General features: G+C 55.1%; 1 protein-coding gene and 1 long non-coding RNA gene across 6 annotated transcripts in view; both read left to right on the forward strand.

Annotated features, from left to right (window-relative positions):
* The window catches only part of FAM107A (family with sequence similarity 107 member A), a 19027-nt gene extending 15119 nt beyond the window's left edge, over positions 1-3908 (forward strand). For all 5 annotated transcript variants that reach the window (XM_006101489.2, XM_006101492.3, XM_006101490.3 and 2 more), the window contains exons 2-4: positions 46-220; positions 1733-1889; positions 2389-3908. In XM_006101489.2, coding sequence (XP_006101551.1) covers positions 46-220; positions 1733-1889; positions 2389-2496 — 440 coding nt within the window. In that variant the 3' untranslated portion in view covers positions 2497-3908. The remainder of the gene's footprint in view (positions 1-45; positions 221-1732; positions 1890-2388) is intronic.
* A 317-nt stretch (positions 3909-4225) lies between these two features.
* LOC111828450 lies at positions 4226-5019 on the forward strand. The gene is made up of 2 exons (XR_002832321.1): positions 4226-4374; positions 4712-5019. It is a non-coding gene; the product is annotated as an uncharacterized LOC111828450 (long non-coding RNA).
* Positions 5020-12038: the final 7019 nt, after the last annotated feature.

The following is a 12038-nucleotide window of genomic DNA, read 5'->3' on the forward strand; positions in this document are numbered from 1 at the left end:
GTGTGTGACCTGCTCTGACCAGCTCCCCCCTCCCCACCTCTACAGCCTCCATGTACTCCGAGATCCAGAGGGAACGGGCAGACATCGGTGGCCTGATGGCCCGGCCCGAGTACAGAGAGTGGAACCCAGAGCTCATCAAGCCCAAGAAGCTGCTGAACCCCGTGAAGGCCTCGCGGAGCCATCAGGAGCTGCACCGAGAGCTGCTCATGAACCACAGAAGGTGGGGACGGAGCTGGGCTGCCTCAGCCTGGCTAGCACCTGCTCAGGCTGCTGGGGCCTGCGGGGCTGCCCCTCGTGGAAGGCAGGCCTGGGGGTAATCCTGGGGCTCCTGGGAGCTTGAGGAGGGCTGAGGGTACCCCACATGGTGACCAACAGACACTGTGAAGGTCCAAAAGCCCTGTCCTCCCATCCAGCTACCCGCTGTGTGCCTGACCTCCACATACTTGTACTGAGCGCCTGCGATGGGCCAGGCACTAAGCCAGACCCTGGGGTTCACGAAGGAATGTTCCTGCCCTTAGAGAGGGGATGGATGCATAGCCAGAGGGTAGGACGGGTGGTTCCATGGGGTATGTTTCCAGCAGATGGATGAACCTGGAAACTGGACAGGAAACACCAACCGCTCAGTGTGATTGGAGCATAAAGTGTGAGGGAGGCCAGAGGAACCATGCAGTCCCCGGAAGGGGCTCAAGCAGGAGTATCCCAACCCTGGAGGGGCCGTGAATGGACCAGGGGGGCTGGGGGTGCAGTGAGAGAGGCAGGCCTGGGGCAGGGCTAGGACTCGCAATTGAAGGAATGTGGAGAGGGAAGAGGGAAGCTGAGCCTCTGTCCACTCCCAGGCCTGGAAAACAGTCCAGGCTCACCAGCGCCAGAATGGAGGCGTCGGCGCCTCCGCAGCTCCCTCTCCTGGCCACTTCTAGGACTGGCGCGGGCTGGGATTCTCATTCTGGTTTTCAGCTGTGTGCAAAGGACCTTCCCGCAGATAAGTTTGTATCGGTGGTGGAGTTTGTTTTCCTCGTAGTATATCAGAAGTATTTCTCTGGTTGCCTTTTAGAGTCATCCCTTTTAATGCCAAAAACCACTACCACAGTTTTTAAAAAAAAAAAAAAAACTAAAGACAAATCAACAGAGATATTTGCAATATAAGTAACAGACAAAAATTAATATATACAGACCTCTCATAAATCCGCGAGGAAAAAATTAGCAAAAGGTAGGTATAGTTAGTTCACAAAGGAGGAAGTGCAGATAGCTGGTAAACAAGTCAAAGGCTGTTGGATATGCTAATAATCAAAGAAACAAATGAAAACCAGGTGTTATTTCTTGCCTAACAGGTTCACAAATACAATAGGGTTGGGTGGTGATGGTGGGGAGAAATTGATGCCCTGGTACCCTGTGGACAGAATATAAATTGGAGAATCTTTCCTAAGGGGCAGATGGAAATGCGTCCAAAATCTCTTAAAGGAGACTGACCCAGCAGTTCCACCCTTAGGAACATATCCCAAGAAACTAACCTGAGATAATATAAACCGGGTGCAAATCCTCACTCAGCCCCGTCGTATCTGTGACTTGGACCAGTGTCTGAACTCCTAGGAGCCTCACTCCCCTTCTCTGCATAAGGGACAGTGGGGGTTCCACATGCCACACCCTGGGTTGCCAGGAGGATTGCACGAGATAATGGTAGTAAGAGACAGGAGGGTGGGGAGTTGGGGTCTCCTGACGGCTCCCCCCGCCCCAGGGGCCTGGGTGTGGACAGCAAGCCCGAGCTGCAGCGCGTCCTGGAGCACCGCAGGCGGAACCAGATCATCAAGAAGAAGAAGGAGGAGCTGGAGGCCAAGCGGCTACAGTGTCCCTTTGAGCAGGAGCTGCTGAGGCGGCAGCAGAGGCTGAACCAGGTGAGTGAGGACACCAGCCCCGCTGCCCTGGCCCGCCGTCCCCTAAGAATGCCCGTTGGCCCAAGGAAGAGCTCTGCGTGTGGCCACAGCTGGCCAGTTGAGCAAAACGAGGGCTGGACCGTGAGTCCACCACTGGCCTGAGCCCTCACTCTGCCGCTCGCTTCGCTGGGTGACTTTGGGCCCGTGGCTTCCCCTCCCTGAACCTGTTTCCTCATTGGCCCAATCCATTGCGTGTTGATGCTGATTTCATCATCACAACTGCCCTTGAGCCAGGTAGCGTTCCCATGTGAGAGCTGAGGCCCAATGAGGTGAGCAATTTGAACGAAGCTTCACAGGGGGAACTTGGTCTCATGATCTGTCCCCCCAGCTACCAGGCTGGTGGCAAAACTGGCCCCTGGTTCTGTTTCCCCAGAGAGGACCCTTGGTCCAAACCCAGTGGCTTTTGAGCCTCGGAATCCCCCTAGCCCCACCCACTTCACGCCTCCCCTCTCTCCTTCAGCTGGAAAAACCACCGGAAAAGGAAGAGGACCATGCCCCGGAATTCATTAAAGTCAGAGAAAACCTGCGGAGAATCACCACGCTGTCGAGTGAAGAGCGGGTGCTGTAGAGCTGGCTGGGGGAGCCCCGGCCCCCCGCAGCCCTCCCCCGGCCCCCACACCCTCCTCCAGCCCTTCTGTATCTGGCAGCCCTGAGCCCCCAGGTTTGGGGACATCTGCTGCGGTCATGCTTGCTCCTGTAAACTGCACTGTCCCAGAGGCCCTGCCTATCGCTCCCCCACCCCCCACCCCCGGGAGCTGGGGGTCCCGAAGCTCGCAGGAGTTTCCTTCTGAGCACTCACCCCTCCTGCCCCAAGAGGAAGCCACCTGGGAAAACTTTCACAGGGCACCTCCCTGCAGGGGCGCCCAGCCCTTCCTGGCCCGACAGCCCTCCATTCTGCCCAGGCCCCCATGGGACCCTGAGTCTCTGGGCAGCTCCACTCCCAGGTCTCAGAGAATTTCCCTGCCCGCGGTTTCACCTGCAGCCAGGGGTGAGGCAACTAGTCGGAGCATCTCAGGACACCTGTCTTGAAAGCCAACCAAGGGGAAAAGGTTCAAGTGCAGTTGTCTCTGGTGAGGAAGGGCAGGGCAGCCCGCAGGTGGCTCCCATCATGGCAGGTGGGAAGGGTAGTAACAAAGACAGCTGCTTAGAGTTTGCCAGCCTCCCCCCACACCCCCTCTCCCCGGCCCCCTGGTCCAGGCCTCGTAAGCACTCCCAGCCAGGGCTTCAGCCTTCCTGCTCCCAGGGTCTGCAGCAGTGCCTCTCAGACTCCATCCTGCCTACGGCTCACTGGGGTCTTGTTAAGTTACGGCTTCTGCGTCAGCAGCTCTGGGGTGGGGCTGAGAGTCTGCATTTCCATCAAGCTCTGGGGCCACACTGAGCAGCAAGGCCGGAGCGCCAGGGGTGCTAAATATTGGAAACGTCACCCCTGAAGCCATCCTGCCCCCCAAGTCCCTCGGGCCTGTGCCCTGGGGTTCCCCCTTCCCTTGCAGCCTTCAGGGCTCTCTGGGTCCAGCCCACCCAGGGCCCCAGGCCCGAGAAGAATAAAGCCTAGCAGGTCGTGCCAGGTTTATGACGGATTCTCACCAGATATCTCACAGTCCAGCACCTCCAATCTGCATTTCTACCGCACTGTTGTGGTGCAATTCTAGCCAAAATATATATATATTTTTTTACCTAAAGCCCATGGAGAGCACATACACAGGGGTTTCCGATAGGTTTCTGGAAATAGAAACAGTGATTGCAGACCCCACTGCCACCCTCTCGGACTGGCCCCTGTGAGTCCCCATTTTCAGCCTTTGGACCTGAGACCCACCCCCTTGGCTTCTGTGCCCCCCAACCCCCGCGGGGCAGCTCCAGGGACCTCACCCACGGCTTCCCCAAAGCCCTCCCACGCAAGACCAAATGGTTTCACCTTTTGCTCCCATTTTTCAAGATTTAAAGAATAAACCAGGCCTGTTGCTTTCTCCCCTGAAGAGCAAACCCTGCCTCTGGCTTTGTAAGCCCACCATTTACGGGGAGCATTTCTTTGCACCCAGAGACAGCTGCCATGGCGATGCCCTGGATTCTTGGCCAACAGTGGGACCTGCAGGAGAGAGGCCATCCCGGTCTTACTCCTGACTGTGTACTCTGAGGGTAACCGAAATGTGGATAGCGACAGGCTGCGTGCGTGCATGCATGGGTGTGTGTGCATGGGTGTGTGTGTGCATGTGTGCATGGGTGTGTGTGCATGGGTGTGTGTGCATGTGTGCATGGGTGTGTGTGCATGGGTGTGTGTATGGGTGTGTGTGCATGTGTGCATGGGTGTGTGCTCGCATGTGTGCATGGGTGTGTGTGTGTGCGCGCGTGCGTGCATGCGTGGGTGTGTGTGTGCAATCCGGCTCTAAAAGGCTCACAGAAGTGACTGTCTTCTTGAGGATGCGGTGCCGCTGTTTTAAATGTCTGCCAGGTGAGGTGATGCTCAAGACTGACCCTCCCTCATAAAGACCGCTGCTCCCCCCCGAGAAGCCACCTCGGGGTCGATGTGTTGTTCAGATGTGAAGAGAAGCAGGAGAGGGTGTCTAGCCTGGAATAGGCCCCTTAGGATTTCACTCAGGTGTTGCCAGGGGTGCTTCAGGGAGGCGGCAAGGCACGGAGACAAAGGCCCCAGAAGTAGAAGGGACCTTCAGTCCCACTGGCCCAGTGGAGCCACGGTGGACACCCCCGTTCACTCCCCAGTGGTCAGTCCCAACGCCTCTCTAGTCACCTCCCACTGTTGAGAACCATCCAGATCCTCCCTGTTCCAGCCCCTTCGCAGCTCGGGGTGAGCACGTGCCCAGGGATGGGCAGTGACATGTAAGAGGAAGTCTACAGGAACTTCTGGGAAAGCTGATGCTCTTCTGATAAAAGAGACGGCCATGGGTCCCAGCTTCTTCCTGCCTTGATTGGGGATGTGATGCCTGGAGCCACGGCAGCCCTCTCGCTACAAAGAGAAAAAGGCCAAGAGAATCTCAAAGACATTGACCTTATCATCATTGGACCAAGCCAATGCCTGCAACCTTCCTCCTACAGAACTCTTGTAAATAGAAATAAAGCCCTCTTTGGTTAAGCCATCGTTGGCCAGTCTCTGTTATTTGTGGACAAAAATATTCCTGACACAGAAAGCGAGCCCTGCTGCCCAGAACTACCTGCAGACTAAACTGCAAACCCAGCTCCCTCTTCCCATCAGACACCTGTTGGGTCCAGACCCCCAGCAGCAGTACCGGGACCTGCCCTTCCACACCTCCTCCCCGTGGCCTACAGGGCTCCTAGCATCTGGACACCACGAATCCCCACACCATTCAGTACCAGCAAGTATCTGCTGAGTGCCTGCTCTGTGCCGGAAGCAGGTCGTGTGCTGGGGGTGCGGTGGGAAATGAAACATCTGGAACCCTGGGGTGGCCTCCTCTGAACCGGTCTCCTTGTTTCTGTCCCTGCCCTACGCACAGTCTGTTCTCGACAGAGCGGCCAAATGACCCTGTTAAAAATCTAAGGCAGATCTTATCCTTCCTCTGCAGAGCCCTCCACGGCTCCCAGTAGAGCCCTTCCCTTGACGGAGAAGGTCCCGTGTCCACTCCCTCTTCACCTGTGACCTGTTTCCCCCTGCCCGCCCCCCTCGCTCACGCAGCTCTCCAGCCTGGACTCCTCACACCCACCAAGCACGCCGCACCTCAGTGCCTTTCCACCTGCTAGTCCCCGGCCAGGGGTGCCCTTCCCTCTGGGAGCCACGCAGCCTGCTCTCGCTAAACAGGCCCTCCTCGGTCACCCCATCTAAAACCTCAACATCCACTCATACCCTCTACCCTCCTCCCCTGCCTTGTTTTTCCTCCTCACCATTTATCACCATCTAACGTTATGTATTCCACTTGCTGATCGCGTGTCTCTCCTAACAATAATGTCAGCACCGTGAGGACAGAGACTTTAGTCTGTCTTGTTCACTGCTGATTCCCAAATGGCTTTTCCGCTCCCCCCGCCCCTCCTTCTTGGCCAGCAGGTGGCTCGGCTCAGGTAAACCTGGCAAAGTGGGCCCAGCGACCAGAATCACAGATCATCCCACTTCCGGCTTTGAGAAAAGGCAACGGGCCAAATAGGGCACAGGGCACTCCGCAGGTGCTCCATAAATGTTTGTTGAATCATTGCGGAACCCTCTCTTCCCTCCCCCCAGCCTCTTCCCAGGGCCAGCCCCTCCCATCCCCATCCCCCACCTGCCTCCTCCCTCCACAGTTTTGACCCTGCCCAGAGATGTCAGCTGGGCAGGACACCGGACCCTCTGGCATTTGTGCCTGCAGGACCCGCATGGAGCTGGAGACCTTGGAGAAGGAGGAGCCCCGGCGTCAGGCCTGCCCAAACGGAGGCCACGAGCAGCAAGCCCTGTGCTCACGGAGGCCACATTCCCTCCCGCCCACAGGACCACAACCTGAGTTTGGGTTTGGGTTTGGGTTTGGGTTTGGGTTTGGGTTTGGGTTTGGGTTTGGGTTTGGAGGGCACCCTCTTCAAGGGTGCACAGCACCAAATACAGAGCCCGGAGGGAGGGGGGACAAAGGGGCCTCCTCCCCCACCCCCTGTTCTGCAGTGCGTGCTCCTGGGGCCTCGCCAAACTCAATATTACATAATTCCTGGGCTATGAGGACAGGGTCACCCTTACCAGTCCCAGCCCAGGGCTCTGCACACAGTAGGTGTTCAGAAAGGTTGTGAGTGGGTGTCAGTAAAGATGACTGCATTACGGAGGCCAGCAATGCTCCACCATGACAAGTCAGTGTCGTCGTCACGGACCTGAGAGCCGTCACGGAGCAACGCCTGGGGAGGGGAGGTTCACGCCGAGCCGGCTGTCGGCACAGCCTGCCTTTTCCTGTGGGCGCGGGGCCTGGCTCTTAGACGCTCATCGGAGGCCCCTGTGCCATCCTGACCTTTGGCCATGAGATCTGAGAACCTGTTTCACCTTCCGAGTGTGTTTTGTCCATCTCAACTTAAGGGATTCACCTCCACCTATAAAAACAGACTCAGGCCAACTAGACCGACATGAATCCTGGGGTGAGGACCGTCTGCACACTGTCATGGCCCCACCCCTAGTGTCACCCCCAACCCCCCAGCCCGGCAGTCTCTGGGTACAGCCAACAGGTCCGAATCTACCATCGTGTGCCACTCTTGCCCCCTGCAGGACTGGACCTACTGCCGAGCAGTGCCTAAAGGACTTGATGTGTCGGCCCCCAAAGACCCACCAACACCCCACCCCTTGCTCCCCAGGGCCTTGCCTTAAGGCACCCCCTTTCCTGGCTTCACGAGAACAGATCCTCACGCTTCCGGGATGAACTGCCCACATCTCAGCCTGTGGCAGTTATCTGAGTTGAGGGTCGCTGGCGCTCACCCAGAGAGGACGCGGGACTGGCTTGTTTTTCCGAAGCCGGCCCTATCAGTCCGTGTGCCCATCTGCTCCCCAGAAAGAACTGCCCAGTCAGGGGCCCCGGCAACCCTCCTGGGCAACAGCCAACCCAGTGGGGCTCCCCCCGCCCCTCCAAGGAAAGGCTTCCCATGGGACCGGGCACCTAACTCTCCCTTTTGGGTGCCTGACCTCACTTGGCTTGCCCTGGGGGAGGGCTAGTTCTGTGGCCAGGCCTGGAGTGCACCCCCAGCTCAGCCAGTCAGTATTTGTCACAAGCCGGCCAACTTGCTGGACCCCATTTTCCGGACCTATCAGTGTGATGCAGGTAACGATATCTGTGTCTACTGAACACTGAGCGCCTTGCCCGGGGACTGGGCTGAATATATGAACTCTCTCATTTTCTCCCCCCAGGACTGTCCTTGCCTCTATTTTACAGGTGAAAGATCCAGCGTTTAGAGAGGAAAGCCCCTGCCCAAAGCACACAGTCAGCAGGTGGCGGAAGCCAGAGGGGAGCCCACGCCCGCCCGTCCGCCCACACATTTATCCTGGCAGCGTTGCCGGTGGGGGCTGTGGGAGGATGTTTGCAAAGCGCCCACACTTCAGCTTTCCCATCTGTCCGCAGAAGCTTTCTGCCCGTGTGCTCAGGCCCAGCAGCCTTCCCCCTCGTCCCCCCTTCCTCCTTCCCAGCCAGCAGGTGGCCTGGCCCACACCGACCTTGTGGAGTGGACCCCAGGGACGAGGCTCCCAGCTCCATCCCCTCACAGCTTTGACAAAAGACAGTGGCCAAATGGGGTACAGGGGTCCACCTGCCTGCCCTCGGCCCAAGAAGTCCGGGAAGGAGCAGGATGGAGAGACACGTGCATCGAGCCCCCTCCATGTGTCTGGCAGGTCCTGGAACGTGAGTGAATCGAGTGCCTAGCTCAGGGCCTGGCACATTTCAAGGGGTGGCAGTTCCTCCCCCCTCTTTCTGTCTCCCCTTTAAGGACATCTTGACAGGTGGCACAGGATGTCAGATTGGGGCGGGGGGGGGGGTGGCTCTGCCACTCGCCAGATGGGTGACCTTGGACAAGCTCCCTAACATCTCTGAGCTTCTTGTGCTGCGTGAGGGTCCGATCGCACCAGCACCACTGGCTGTCGGGAGGACTGAGTCAACCAACAGAACATTTGGCAAGAGCCAGGCGCACGGCCAGCGCTCAATACAAGTTAATCATCATCTTCCCGGTCCTCCATCGTTTCACTCTGTCACATTGGCCAGGACCTGACCCCTCCACGCCCTGTTTCCACTTGGTTATTTCTCTTAGCCCCTAAGCTCGCTGGACATCCATCCCTTTCTCATGGCTGGTCGCCCCAGGCCCTCTGCCCTTCTCTCGGTCCCATACTTTCTCACACCCCATCCCTTCTCCATCCCCATACTGTCTACTCCTTCTCCTGCCACTTCAAAATGACTCCTGAGAATTTCTTGTCTGCTTTCATCCACCAAGGCCTCTCCAAACCCAAGGAGGCCGAGAGCACCTGCATGGCCGGCACCCCCGTGGCTTCCTGGCCCCTTCCCCTTCGGCAGGGCCCTGTGACTAGTTCTGATCGGTGGGATGAGGGAGGAAGGAGGATGAGGGTCCCTTCTGGGCTGGGGCAATGAGAAGCCCCGGGGGACCCTCCGTCTCTCTCTCCCCAGCAGCACGTGCAGGGGCTTCCAGTTAAGGTGAAGGAGCCACAAGGCAGAGCAGCCTGGCTCGCTCAGTCCCCACATGAGGGCAGCTGTCCTGGACTGTGGCACACCCGCCGCAGACGAGGCGCGAGAAGGAAGCAAACCTGTGCTCAGCCTTTCAGATCCGGGTGGTGCGTGGCTGCAGCACAGGCTGCCGTGCTGCCGAACGCTCGACCCAAACCAAGGCCACAGAAGTCGCGGCGTTCCTGTCGTGAAAAGGGATAATGTTCTAAGTGATGTTTTGAACAAGTAAATGACATGGATGCTAATTTAACTCAAAACGTAATTCATTCCAATAAAATCATTAAAACACTGATAGGAACAAATGGGTGAAGATGGAGACGGATATGGTCCTGTGAGCTGGGGAGATGGGTTGATATTATCCATATGAATCCAGGGAGATTGTCGTCTTTACTAGATTTTAAATCCCCAGGAGAAACCTGAGACTTTGACAAGTCAACTGTACTAATCAAGACTCTTTTGGTGGCAAGTAAAAGAAATCCAACTCAAACTGAATTTAAGAAGAAAAGGGAGCCGAAACCGGTTTGGCTCAGTGGATAGAGCGTTGGCCTTCGGACTGAAAGGTCCCGGGTTCGATTCCGGTCAAGGGCATGTACCTGGGTGCGGCACATCCCAGTAGAGATGTGCAGAGGCAGCTGATCGATGTTCTCTCTCATCGATGTTCTAACTCTCTACTCTCTCCCTCCTCTCTGTAAAAATCAATAAATATATTTAAAAAAAAAAGAAGAAGAAGAAAAGGGAATTTCTATTTCAAAAGTATAAAGTCAACCTCAGATATGGCTGGATCCAGGACTCAAGACATCAAGCTCTGGTTCTCTCTCTTATCTCTCTCTCTCTCTCTCTCTCTCTCTCTCTCTCTCTTTTGCAAGCTTTCTCCGTGTGGGGGGTGAGATGACTGACTCTTGCTAGCCTCTGACCCTCCTCCAACTAAGCAAGCACAGCACAAAGTGTCCCAATTAGGAACCATTTGGGGGAGTGGGTGGTCAGAGAGGAAGGTTTCTGATTGGCCCATCTTGGATTATGTGTTCATTCCGGAACCAATCACTTTCAACCAGGGAGATAAGATACTATGATTGATCACGACTGGGCCAGATGCCCACCGGCTGTCCCCAGAGAGGCAGGAGCAACCTCACCTAAAGCATATAAGTTCTTCACAAGAAAGAAGGATTTTCTTACCAAAATAAGGGGAAGGGTGGCTGAGCAGGCAAAAGCACTAGATGTTCACTTCAGAAATTCATCTCGAAAAATAAGCAAGCAGGGAGGCCAAAGGAGGGAATTGAAGAAATTACACACATACACAGAAATATATTGGGTGTCCTCCAAAATTGTATACACACACTTTGAATAATTATAAGGCAGTGTTTATTAAAATAGATTTCATTTTCAAAATTGAGCTATCGGCTGTTAAAGTGTGTATACATTTTTGGGACACCCTATATATATGTATATAAATGATGGGCTCAACTCTACCAAATTTTAAATTTCAAAACATAACAAAAGGATAATTATAACATCATATATCAAACTAAGGCAGAAATAATGAACCACTAACACAGAACTGATATTTCCAAAATAGAATCAAGCACATATAAGAAGTTACTATATGAGGTGCTAAGAATAACACAATACTCCTCAATATTTATTCTTCATTCAGCAAGTGACTTTGTCCTACAATAACAATAAATGTCTCTGTAAAAGAATAATGATACAAAAGGGATAATTTAGACCCACACCTTATACCATACACAGAACACAGTGCAAATGAAAATTAAATATTTTTAAACTATAAAAACAAGATCCTAAAATAGCACTTTAACCTTATCCATACGGAGTTAAACTTCTGTCTGCAAAACAGGATGCATTTGAATAAAGAAAAATAATGTTATGTACACGAGACATGAAAAAGCAAATAAAGGAACATTGAGAGCCTGACCTCTGAACAAATTCAACTTGAAGCACATTCTAAAGAAACAGCTGACCAGTACCCTTCAAAGCACCAAGGTTATAAAAGACTGTGACTGAGGAACTGACCAATTAGGGAGACGGGACAATTACATGCCATTGGGATCCTGGGCTGGATGCTGACCCACAAAAACGACATTATTGGGAAAACTGGCAAACTCAGTGTGCAGCTCGTGGCTAACTCAGCAGGATTTCAAACCCTGCACATCCCAAGAAAAGGCTGGCCTGGCAGCTCCTGGGAGATGAGCCCTAAGCTCGTGGCATATCGTTTCGGAAAAGATGTTTCTGTCTGTGTGGGGCGGTGGGCCATGCCCGGCAGTTAATACTGACAGTGTGATTCACGTGGGGCCGTGGGCCATGCCCAGCAGTTTACACTAACAGTGTGATTCACGTGGGGCCGTGGGCCATGTGGGGAGATATACCCTAACAGTGTGATTCACGTGGGGCCGTGGGCCATGCGGGGAGATTTACACTAACAGTGTGATTCACGTGGGGCCATGGGCCATGTGGGGAGATATACCCTAACAGTGTGGTTCACGTGGGACTGTGGGCCATGCCCAGCAGTTTACACTAACAGTGTGATTCACGTAGGACCGTGGGCCACGCTGGGAGATTTACACGATCAATGTGGTTCACGTGGGGCCAGGAGCCATCCCGGGAAATTTACATTAACAATGGGATTCACGTGAGGCCGCGGGTCCTGCTGGGAGATTTACACCGACAATGTGGTTCACGTGGGGCCGCGCGGTACCAGTTTGGCCTCGGCAGGGGCTGGGGCAGTCGCTCGGCCAGCCGCACCAGCCTGCCAGGCCTCTGTGACCCAGGCCCGACCACTCTGGACGCCAAGGCCCTGTCACACGGAGAAGGAGATGCTGTCCACACCACTCCGCGGGAGAGGACAGCGGGAGGTGGTGCCTGGCCTCTCCTGAAGCTGCCTGGGGCCCGGGCCAGCGCCGTGAAAGGCAGTCCTCACGGAGGAGCTCTGCGGCAGGACTCAGCGCCGAGGCCGGATTCCTACTTCTCATTA

The sequence above is a fragment of the Myotis lucifugus genome, unplaced genomic scaffold, assembly GCF_000147115.1.
Source record: "Myotis lucifugus unplaced genomic scaffold, Myoluc2.0 scaffold_366, whole genome shotgun sequence".
Lineage (NCBI taxonomy): Eukaryota > Metazoa > Chordata > Mammalia > Chiroptera > Vespertilionidae > Myotis > Myotis lucifugus.